This window comes from Pezoporus occidentalis, unplaced genomic scaffold (genome assembly GCF_034315485.1).
Source record: "Pezoporus occidentalis ecotype Australia unplaced genomic scaffold, CSIRO_AGI_Poc_V1 ctg21, whole genome shotgun sequence".
NCBI classification, from domain to species: Eukaryota; Metazoa; Chordata; class Aves; order Psittaciformes; family Psittacidae; genus Pezoporus; species Pezoporus occidentalis.
This window is the reverse complement of record NW_026913964.1, coordinates 4932952-4945207: the sequence shown is the minus strand read 5'-3', so window position 1 is coordinate 4945207 and position 12256 is coordinate 4932952. Positions and strand designations below refer to the sequence as shown.

The window sequence follows — 12256 nt, the reverse complement described above, 5'->3', positions numbered from 1 at the left end:
AAGCTGCTGTTGAGGGTGGTTTTCTGCTCTTTGCATTGTAAAGGAGTTTCCAAAACGGTAATCAATAGTGTGAAAGTAGCTTTCTGTCTTGGAGATAGTCTGTAAGAGTTTAGGCCATTTCAGCTCATTGCTTTAATGATTGCTTGTCTGAGCTCAACTGCATCATTAAGCTTCCCTGTTTTATGCAAAAGTGTGCAACTTCCTCCCTTAGCTTCAAACAGCACTATATTGCTGTGTTTTCTCTTCCAAAACCTTCTGCTCCAGTAATCTGTGGGAGAACTATGTCAATCTCTTTCACTTCTCAGACTGGGGGGGGGGGAAGGCAAGCTGAAATTTTAGAATAAGATCTTTCTGAAATTCTGTTTTGCTTTATAACAAATTCTTTTAAATGTTTTTAATTTTAAGAATAAATGGATTACTTCTCTTATTGAAAATGTGCTTTCAGAACAGATTCATAAGAAGTCTGAGAATTGCGTTTGAGATTTATCCTCTAATTTTGCCAGAAAGTTTCTTGAGCTGCAGTAAATTTCTCAAATTTCATTTTATATTTCAACTTTTTAGTGAGATTCAATTAAAAAAATATTAAAGAGTTGGCATACAGCTGTTCTAGCTTTGCTTTTTTCCTAATCAAAATTGGAATAAGGAATCTTGAAGGAAGGGGTTTTGAGTCATTTTGCAAACTCTTTGTTCTGAATTTGTGTTCCATCTATGTTTGATATCCTCTTTCATTAGTACATATTACACCTGGTCCATATATGTGAAAAGTATTTAGAAAGCAATAATGGTAATGTGTACTATATTCCTTCCTTTAGGTCTATTCTGACTGTAAATTAAGCAGACAACTTAATAATAGTATATGCCTTTACCTGAGTTTCTTCTGATATGTATATTTTTTAAGGTTCTCGATGTGCTTTGCTCTCTCTGTGTCTGTAATGGAGTTGCAGTTCGTGCCAATCAAAATCTGATTTGTGACAATCTACTGCCTAGAAGAGACTTACTCTTGCAAACACGCTTGATTAATGATGTGACAAGGTATAGTGACATCTTTTATTGTTATATTAGAAAAAATGGGACTTACGTGTCTTTAATAATTAATTGAAGAAAATACTGTAACCGAAGAGATCTTCCACAGCTTTCAATATTGAGACATACACCTTAGGAATTATTTAAGTATTAACTTCTGAAAAACAAATGCCATTTGTAATGGAAACTGTGCTCAAATAGAAATTGCTAATTTATAGTAATGTCTGTTCTGAAATGAAAGATGAAAGTTGTTTTTTTCTCATTCAAAACAGAACCTGTTTTTACCTAATAATTATTACGGAGAATGTAAACATAATGTGAGGTACTTGCGTGTTTTAAGAGGGATTTGATTTTCCTACAACCTCACTCTGGTTTTTGATTTTAGGAAATGATCTTCTTATTCCTCTTTTGACTATAAGGTTTCAAAGCATGAAGCCTATACCTTAAAAGATGATTCTACAGCAACTTTGTAAAGTTATAAAATGGCTCACTGTTTTAAATATCATAAGCAAAATGTGGACATCTATACTCTTACATATTTGCAAAGTAAATTTGACTATTATACAGAAATATAATTCATATGTTGCATTTTATGTTTACACTAACTGATTTCCATTTTCTTTCTTAGCATAAGGCCAAATATATTTTTGGGTGTTGCTGAGGGCTCTGCACAATACAAGAAGTGGTACTTTGAGTTAATAATTGATCAGGTTGATCCATTCTTAACGGCAGAACCCACACATTTACGAGTTGGATGGGCCTCTACTTCAGGTTATGCCCCCTATCCTGGAGGTGGTGAAGGATGGGGAGGCAATGGTGTTGGTGATGACCTGTACTCTTATGGTTTTGATGGCCTTCATCTGTGGTCTGGTAGGTACTTTGTTCACTTCTCCTTATTTTTACATTTAGGAGTTACCTACCTTTACCTTCAGTTCTTGTTTGTACATAGCATGCTTCTTTATAGTGAGCTACATTCAGAACTCTGGGATATGGTAAAGTTATTTAGAATTTCAGATCAGATTTTAGTCAATATTGGATTATACTAATTAGGCTTTTTAGCAGATAGCTTCTGTTTTCATGATTTTGATCACAAAAAAGGTATTTTCCAGATCTAGATGAATGCTGACTGAAGTCTGTTATAAATCACTGAATGTCTTGATCTCAGACAGATTAATCATATATGTATGTTAATATACATTTGTATTATTCTTTCCCCTGAGTATGTACAGGTGAAGTAAATTGCCATTCTTATCCTCGCATCTGTTGATAAATTTAATAAATTGAATAAATTGAATTTAAATTTTGATGGTTTTTGTCAACTAGAAGTAAGATTTGCTATGATATTACCAACCTCTGTTGGTTTTAAAGCATAAATTTGTGTTGTGTGATATCAAAATGAAAACCTGCAGTTGCTATGCAGTTTGAAAATATATTTTTCATATCATCTAAAATATGCTTAGCAGAAAAATTAGAATTTTTCTAAGAAGTGTATCTAGTTATCTAAAAGACTGTCAATTAGTATTACAGTGAAGTGCTTACGCTTGCAGTTTATAAAGAAGGGAGTTAATGGATGCCAGCAAATGTGTATGTTGTGGTCACTTAAGCACCAGTGATGGTAAACTTGTGGTCTTATTAGCCATTCTTTGTTCAAGTGAATTGAAGATGTTAGTGGGTTAACAAAAATGTGGATGTCACTGCCCACGCACTCTGTATATTTGAGTAAAGAGGTCTAGAAGAATAAAAGGAGTTTACAGGAGGGCTCATCTGATGTGTTGCAGTTCAAATAATTTTTGTAGTAATGAGTGTGTCACAAAGAATAACCACTGAGGAAAAAGGAGAAAACAGAAGAATCTGCTTTGGAGAAGAGTTAGTGAGAGCTCTCTGGGTGCTGGAAAGTAGCTTTGAGCAAGGCTGTTGGTTTTTTGCATGATTATTCCTCACCCAGTACTATATCCAGGGAATGGGGACTAGAAAGGGAAAGCTGTCTGTTTTTTGTAAACAGACAGCTTTGTCACAACTGAATACTTTTTGATCATGTCAATATATGGAGCTGTAGAAAATAACAGCAAAGTGTTTTGGCAAATTGTAAGAATCAAATAGCATCACAGGTAATGCTGATGGTTGTTTTTGCTTTCTTAAAGTTCCTAAATACTCTCTAAATCAGGAACATTGCAGAGAAGAAGTAATGCATAAAACTATAAAATAAAATATTTAGGTAATTAGCTACATACCCTTAATTACATCATCTGATATTTTTGTAATATACTTAATTGAACTATTAATAAGGAGTGAAGGAGAAAGGAAAGAGTAGGAAGCTAAGCAGATGCTAAAATTTCTAGATTTTACATATGTATTATATTTGCATAAATATTTAAAACAGAGGTCGGGCAATTAGGTTTTGTGCCTCAAATGTATAATGGTTGTCTTAATTGGTAAAGGTCTTTTGTTCATATAGATTTTTTTTTTAAGAATATAAAGGATTGCTTTTTATTAACATGGTATTAATATTATCTAAAATTTTCTTTTGCTTACATCCTTGTTAATCATAAATTGTTTGAGAGCAGATTTTATTGGCTGGATCTCTGCCTCAAGGTAGAGTTGAATTGAAAACAGAGTTAATTTTCCAGAATGAGATGTGGACTTTTTTTTTTTTTTAAGTTAGACAATTCTGCCTACCTTTTCTCTGAAATGTTCAAACACTGACTTGGAAGTGTAACATTTTGTTATAAAGGACATTTTGTTACATTTTTTTTCACCAGGAATTTAGCTTTCCACATTTCCTGTGAAAGTCTTTTAAAGTTTTTTCAGAAGACTTGGAACAAACTTCAGTATAGCACACTCTGTAGATCTGTCTATATTTAATGGGTTTGTTCCTTGAGTGTGTAGCCATCCATGAGCATTTTTAAGTTTGGAGGGAAAAAATAGACATTCTTTTAGTCTTTCTCTGTACGATATTTAATGATGAAGTAGCATGTATTTTTCCTTCCAGATCTCTCCTGCATATACAGTAAATTATGGTTATTTTTTTAATTGATTTGTGGCTTGTGCTGTATTTACTGTATGCTATTCAAGGCTTCTAAGCAAAATCATTTGTTTCCCCGTATTTTTAGTGCCTTGAAATGCCATATACAGATAATTTCTCTTTAATTGTCCAGAAAAGAATATGCAGGCCATGCAGTTAAAAAGCTGTGTCATAAATACAGTGTACATAACTATGCTGAGTTTGATTTTTATGTCCTTCATTCTAACATTTCCTAATTTGAGTATGTTTGACCTTCTATTTTATTAGCATTGTTCTAGCACAGGATTTTGTATATAAAATATCTCTGTGTGTGTCTGCACATACATAATTCAATATTTTTTTTCAGCACTACTGAACAATTCCCAAATGATAGGAACAATGATTTTTTGGAAGTAGGTTGGGAGACATCTGCAACATACTCCGTTAGAAAGGGGTGCATAAATCATTAATAAAAAAATAAACTGTAACTGAACATCAGAAATACAGTGCTGGAAGGTCTCTTAAAGCTCATATCCTGCAGTAAGGGAAAATTCAGAGTATTTAAACTGTCCTGAAACATTGACTTGATTTGTTCATAAGAAGTTCCAAACACAGTGATTTGGAATAGTGCATAACTGCTTAGTTAGGCTTGCTTTACACTTAAAATACAATGTTTTCAATTGAATTGTTTTGAAAGAAATTCTGAACAGATATTCCTTAACTAAAAATATAATCATACTCAAGTGCAATTGAAAAACTGCAGTTTTATGTAAATATGTATAGTTATATTACTTCAGATGTATTATCTCTAGTTATCATTATTATTATTGCTGAGTGCTTTTAATGGCAGTCTGGTTCCACCTTCCCAGGTAGGGAAAATGAAACTCCCTCTGTTTAGTGAATGAATTGTAGCTGAAAAAGAAAACCTGTCCCATTATATTATTAATCTTTTTTTTGATAACTCAGTATAATATTCTGCATCTTGATACTGCATACCTAGGTATTGGTTATAATCACAGCTCCAGTTAGAATTATAGAAGCATAGAATGGTTTGAGTTGGAAGGGATCTTTAAAGATCTTCTAGTCCAACCCCTGTGCTGTGGGCAGGGACACATTCCACTAGACTAAGATACTCAAAGCTCCATCCAACCCAACCTTGAACAGTTCCAGTGACAAGGCTTCCACAACTTCCCTGGGAATCCTTTTCCAGTGTCTCACCACTGAATATTCACAGATATGTGACTCTGATATCTCTCAAACAACCACAACAAAAGGATATATCAATGTTAGCTTTATAAAGAGGACATCATTTACTGTCCCTCAGTACTCCTGCATCAGGCTACTGTGTGAACTTGCATGATTTCAGCTGAGCACATTCTGTCTTGTGAACAGTGTCAGAGGTCTCAGTTTATGCACTTTTCTGCTCTGTATCAGTTTGAAGAAGACTTATTGTCTCTAAAAGCAGAATCATTCATAAAACAGATGAAGGTAAGGTTATGTCTACGTGACTACAAACATAAAACTTGATGTTTTTGTGGAAATAATTTAAACCCATGAGAGTCTGCCTAAAGCTTCTGATTACTAAATATTTTTATTTTAGGTCGAGTACCCAGAGCTGTAGCATCTGTCAATCAGCATTTACTGGCATCTGATGACGTGGTTAGCTGCTGCTTAGACTTAGGTGTACCCAGCATTTCATTCCGCATTAATGGGCAGCCTGTACAAGGAATGTTTGAGAACTTCAGTATAGACGGTTTTTTCTTCCCGGTTGTAAGCTTATCAGCAGGTGTAAAGTAAGTAAAACTTAATTTTACTTGTTTTCTTTGCTGTCTTTTCACACAAAATATAATCAGGGAGACAGGAAACTACTGATTTCTTTAGTGATGACTTTATTTAAGGGCGAAACGTCAGCCTGTTACCAGTTTGACCAAGTCACAGTGTCTGAAAATTAATATTATTTGGTGACCTATGGGAAATTGATTTTGTCTCATTCCAATTATCATGAAAAAAGCCCCACATTAGGAACACAGCACCACATTTGACACTAATTAAATTCTCACTGGCTTTCTCAGCAAGAAGTAAAATACTTTAGTCATCATGAAAACTGATACTTTATTCACAGTAGGAAACACAAAGGACTGGTGAGAAGTAGTTTTGGAATCTTGTTACTAATATTGCCCATTTATACCTGTTCTGCAGCTAAAATACTGAGATTAGAATTTATTATTTTCAAGCTTTGATTGTTCTCTTTAATTCATTCAGAAAACCTTCTGCAAATGTGAATCTCCTTAAGTGACCAAAATGTTTGTGTTAAGATTAGAAAGTCAACACAACAACAAAAGACTCTTCGCTGTTGTTATGACCAATTTCTGTTCAGTTCATCTTAGAGCTCTATCTTCTTATTTCTAGTATTGACAGGTAACAATTTTAGGAAGAAAAGGCATAAGAATAATTAAAGAAAATTCTTCAATAAGAATGGTTGAGTTTTTTGTCTTTTGTAGGCTGAGCATGATTTCTGCACAAAATCTTGGAGAAGTATGAAAATTTTTCACTATGAAAAGATGTTAATAATCTGTATGTCTGTAGCTGCCAGAAACTGCCAAACTTAGAAGAAATAATCAGGATCTTAGTAAGAGATTGTGGTGAAAGTCTGAAAAAATTCAAAGGGCTGACTTTTATTTAAAGTAGTGTTTCTCATATGAATGGTAATTTTTGAGAAATGAAGGTTTGATATGGCTAGAATAGCCAGTATACAGCTTTCATAAGTGAAAGAGAACTCAGGTTATAACTAGTTCATATATTTAGCAATTGGGAAAAAAAAAAAAAATTCTTTCTTTCTCTGAGGCAAAGTAAATCAAATAACTGGTTGTCTTTGAGCTTTTCCTTCTATTACCAATACATAAGTACTTTGAGCATCTCATGCTTAAGAGAACCTACCAGGTGAGAATACTAACAGAGACCAAACAAAAGAGGCTGGGGAAGGGCTTAATAAATCAGTTTTCATTTATTCTCTGAGAGTGTCCTTACTATGCAGCTGCATTTGTACAAGGGCTTTTGAAAATATTCATTAACTTTTTCTGTAAAAAATATGTCTGAACTTGTGTAATTATTTTTCTTCATTCTTATTTGATGTTTGTGTATTTTGTGAGAAGATTTTCCCTTGTAATTAGTAGTAGCTGATGGCAGTAGCAGGTTATAATGTCGTCTTCTGTGTCTGAAACAGTGGACGTGGGTAGGTGATGGTGTTATTGATGTGCTAACCTGAACGCTTGGTAACACTTCGGTGTTTATCAACACTTGAAATATGTGAGTATTTTTGTAAATGCTGTTGAAATAAATGTTTAATTTTCTAAACTATTTCTTTCTTTCTTTATATGTTGACTATTTAAGAGTGTAATTTCTTGGTTTGAAATTTCACAGAGTTCGTTTCTTGTTTGGTGGGCGTCATGGAGAGTTTAAATTTCTGCCTCCTGCTGGCTATGCTCCCTGTTATGAAGCATTGCTTCCAAAAGAGAAGATGAAACTGGAACCAGTGAAAGAATATAAGAGAGATTCTGATGGAGTGAGGGATTTGCTGGGTACAACACAGTTCCTCTCCCAAGCTTCGTTTATCCCTTGTCCAATAGACACCAGTCAGGTATGTTAAATATGCAATAACAAGATTGTAAAATATGTCTTAACAAAATTTAAATAAAAAATATGAAAGCTAAGCTTGCTTGCCCGCTTTCTAAGCAATTCTTTGTGTGTTGTGGTGTATTTAACTGAAGTAGTTGAACTTGGATCTATGAGGTTGGTAACTGGAACCTTTTCTTATTTGTGGAATTGTTATGCTTTTTTCTTAGATTGCTCTTCCTTTTCATCTTGAAAAGATCAGGGACAAACTAGCTGAAAATATTCATGAACTATGGGGAATGAATAAAATAGAATTGGGATGGACATACGGCAAGGTATGTTTTGGATGTCCTGTGTGGTTATAGTCACCTGTATTAAGTTGTCTCCTACTAGAAAACCTGGACTTGAAAGTTGAACGGAGTATTTAATGGTGGTCTATATGTTACTAACAAAAGGTGAACATGTACGCTAGCAGGAGATGGTGATATTAACTAGTGATTAGAACGCAAATATGGTATATAAATAAGGTACATATTTTAGTACCATTTATAATTAACCATTTGAAAAAATAATTGAGAACCATACTAGCTATACCAAGATGGAATTCTACTAAAAGTCATATGAACAGTGAGTAAACCCTCAACTACCTTTTTGGTTACTCTAGTGTTGGGGATCAAAGTGATAACAAGCAAAAAGTCCGTTGTGGAAATTTGCTTGTGTTGATAATAGAGGCAGGGTTTTGGTGACTTTACTAAACATTCAAATTCCTCAAAGCTCAGGTTTCTTACTTAATAAATTGTTACAGTTAAAGCTTATCATTATGACGATCCCTTATAATACGGTATTACCTAACAGCTTGAAGAGAATAACGCCATGTAGAAAACTCAACATCATTTAAATGCATATCACAAGGCATTCCCTTCCCATGAATGTCACCACCAAATGAAAAAAAGTTAAAAGGTTAGGCCAAGAATATTAAATTCAGAATACTATATTAAATTCAACAATTAAAGTTGGTATATAAAATTATGCAGAACGCATGAAATAACTATATTTTTTTCTGATGTTACTTGTTATGAAGGAGCATTATGAAGAGCATTATAAATGAATCATGGGAAAGTTCATTTAGATAATGATGGTCAACTGTCAATGAGCAATATAAATGATATTATTTACAAGGTCCTCATAATTGCAAAATATAACTTATTTTTTACTGTGATTCTGGCTTCAATCTGATATAATAAAAGTACTCTTTTCTGTTCCTTTGTTGCAGATACGGGATGATAATAAAAGACATCATCCTTGTCTTGTGGAATTCTCAAAATTACCTGAGACAGAGAAGAATTATAATCTACAAATGTCAACTGAAACCCTAAAGTGAGCTTGAAATTTAAAAGAAAATAAAATTTTTTTTTAATTATTATCTTTATTCAAGCACTTCATACTGTTGTAGGATATAAAAACATTAGAATATCTCTTTCAAATTGTGTTTTGCTAACTTTGCTAGAAGTTCCAGGGATACATTCAGAGCAACGTAAGAAGTCTTGTCTCTACAGAGACAGAAATGAAGAAACACCAAATCCTGTTGGTTTTAGTAGAGTGGGATAACTCTGAAACCACAGATTTGTACCTTTTTAGACTTTGAAGGTTTTATTTAGTATTGCTAATAAGTAAAAATATTTGGGCTTTGTAATTCCATTATTTTAAATTGCTTCCCTGGTTTTAAATATCATTAGTTCTGTAAACTGAAAGAAATGTACAAAATGGGTGAGCACTCTTAATGTGTTTCACTACTGCCATTTTGTTTATGTTGGCAGAACCCTGTTGGCCCTTGGATGTCACATTGTTCATGCTCATCCAGCAGCTGAGGAAGATCTTAAAAAAGTCAAACTTCCTAAAAAGTATGTACTTTATGACAACTATTACATATTTTTTGCAAATAAAGTATACTAATTAAACAAGAACATGGTAAGGTCATTTAAAAAATACTTGATATGAGCGACATACTTCATACAGATTTACAGAGCACATGGTTGGTCCATTACCTTGCCTGTGGTGATGGTCGACTGTGAATACTCTGCATTACATCACATGGAGTGATTCACAGAGACACAAATAGTCATACACTTAAACCATATGTAAATATATCTACGTTACAAGATCTTAGAATAGATACTGCAGAGTTAAAAGCAACATTTGTCTGCTTTTCTATCACTTAGCAAAGAACAGTACATGTATAAGATGGTAAATTGATCTACTTGAAAAAGGATATACCATTTTCCCATTGCTCCTTCTTTGCACCTCTTCTTATCACCTCTCCAAGAAAATGCTTGTTCAACAGATACACATTTCCAGAGATATTATTGGTGCACTGTTTAAAGATGAGAAAAAAAAACCCAACCCAAACCAAAAAACCTGTTCTTATAATGTTGCATATTTCTAGGAAATGTACATAAGTAGATTATTGCATAAAATACAGTCAGGTTTTTGGTTTAATTTGGTAGCTAAATTGTGGCTATTTAGCTATAAGCCAAATTAGGTGGATGATATTTTTCCTTTAAACATCCTTAAATTACCAGTAATAATAATCCCCTAAGTGACAAAGATTAATCAAGGATTACATTTGTATTTTTGTGTTTTCTGTGAGGATCCTGTGGTTTTCTTGGGACAGACTGAAGCCCTGTCCTGCAACAAAACTTGAAGACAGAAACAGTGATTTGGGTATCTGCCATTTCACATCAGTTTATCAACCCATTAGATGGCTTTTTCCTGAAAGAGCTTTATCCACAAGAAAAAAAAGTTTTTAAAGAGAGCAGTAAAATAGATAGTTCTGTCATATGGAGATGCTAATCTTGATTCAGTTGATGGCATTAAGAAAAAAAAAAAAACAACAGAAAAAGAGCCTTTCCCAAGGTTCATACAGGTCCATCATAATACTCTTTTGATACTATTGTCTTCAATAACAGAACAAGTCAATCTTAATTTCTGACTCTTGTTAAAATAGCTACTGCCCACATGAATCATCCTAACAAATGGAAATTATGTGTTTTGAGCAAGAGTGAATATGCAGTCTTAATACTATGTGAAAGTATTGTAGAGAGTAATATCTGCTAATGATAAAATAGCCAAACCCACTATTCAGTGAAAAAGTGGGAAGAATAATAGATAAAATATTTTCTTCTGCTGCAAAAATGGTAAGCCAATCTTTATAGGCTTTATATTGAAAATATCATACTTAAGAATGCATGTAAAATAATTTCATAAGAAGTCATCATGCAGATTTTTAAAATGGCAATTACTTGAAAGGTTTAAAATGGCAAATATGAAATTAGAAAAAGAGTACTCAATTCATAAAAATCTGGATTTTTTGTAGCAATTATTTAGAGATGCACACGCAGATCAGGGTCACATTTAATTAGATAGGATGCAAGTAACTGGAAAATGAGTCTCGGCTAGAACACAATTTATCCTTGTCAATGACCAAAGACAATGCAGGATTTTGCAAAGGAATGGGAGAATAGGAGATTGAAAAGTGGAGAAAGTGAACTCTATGGATGCTACACTGAACACTTTAATGCCATCAGTGGAGTATCTTGACTCTTTGTTTTCCTTCGTTGACTTACAGTTACATGATGTCAAATGGATATAAACCTGCCCCTCTTGATCTTTCTGAAGTGAAATTGTTACCTTCTCAAGAATTTCTAGTTGACAAACTAGCAGAAAATGCACATAACGTCTGGGCAAAAGACAGAATAAAGCAAGGATGGACCTATGGCATTCAGCAGGTAAGGACTACTTTAGCTACATTGCATTAGTCTGGTACATTGTTGGACCTGCATGGCTGCAGCTGCAGGAGGTATGACACCATATTTCCATGCTTCTTTTTCATTCTTATCTTTAGATTTTTGGTATTAACAATTTGGGCTTGCATTCGTAGAACTGTTCTTGATCAATATTGTTTTTCCTCCTGTAATCTTAACATTATTTCAGAACACAATCTCTCATCATACAGAATCTTTGTGATGTTTAAACAGTTTTCTTCTTGTTCTTTTTTTATAACCTCTTTCAGGACCTTAAGAACAAACGTAATCCTCGGCTAGTGCCATATGCATTATTAGATGAACGTACTAAAAAATCAAACAGAGATAGCCTCCGTGAAGCTGTTAGAACGTTTGCAGGCTATGGTTATAATATTGAACCACCTGACCAAGAGATAGGTAAGTACTTTCAATAAGAATCATTCCTTTTTTTTTTTTTTTTTGCCTCAGTGCTGGGAAAAAATAAGATATGAATAAATAATACCATATTTTTGCAGTGGACTGTAATGAAAGGTACAACTATACTTTTTAAATTACTTGTATATTACTTAGATATATTTTTTTAAGATAGACTGTAGTTAATGATATGATAATTTTGATTTCCATGATTTTTAGATTGAAGAAAATCTGGAATGTGAGTGGACATAGTGGTTTTCATTGGATCTAAGGAAAGAAAGAAAAAAAAAGTGGGATTAATTTAAAACAATTTTTTATAGTGGTATGCAGATTTGGTTTGACTACTTCAAGTCAAACTCAGTTCTTAAGAAGTAATCAAAGATGTGCACCGACTTCAAGAATTTTT

General features: G+C 33.4%; 2 protein-coding genes across 2 annotated transcripts in view; one reads left to right on the top strand and one right to left on the bottom strand.

Annotated features, from left to right (window-relative positions):
* The window catches only part of LOC134163987 (uncharacterized), a 612365-nt gene that overhangs the window by 8662 nt on the left and 591447 nt on the right, over positions 1-12256 (bottom strand).
* RYR3 (ryanodine receptor 3) overlaps positions 1-12256 on the top strand; it is a 225138-nt gene that overhangs the window by 91500 nt on the left and 121382 nt on the right. The window contains exons 17-25 of the mRNA XM_062619313.1: positions 899-1032; positions 1652-1893; positions 5625-5817; positions 7445-7661; positions 7867-7971; positions 8910-9013; positions 9454-9537; positions 11262-11421; positions 11706-11853. Of these exons, the coding sequence (XP_062475297.1) occupies positions 899-1032; positions 1652-1893; positions 5625-5817; positions 7445-7661; positions 7867-7971; positions 8910-9013; positions 9454-9537; positions 11262-11421; positions 11706-11853 (1387 nt within the window). The remainder of the gene's footprint in view (positions 1-898; positions 1033-1651; positions 1894-5624; positions 5818-7444; positions 7662-7866; positions 7972-8909; positions 9014-9453; positions 9538-11261; positions 11422-11705; positions 11854-12256) is intronic.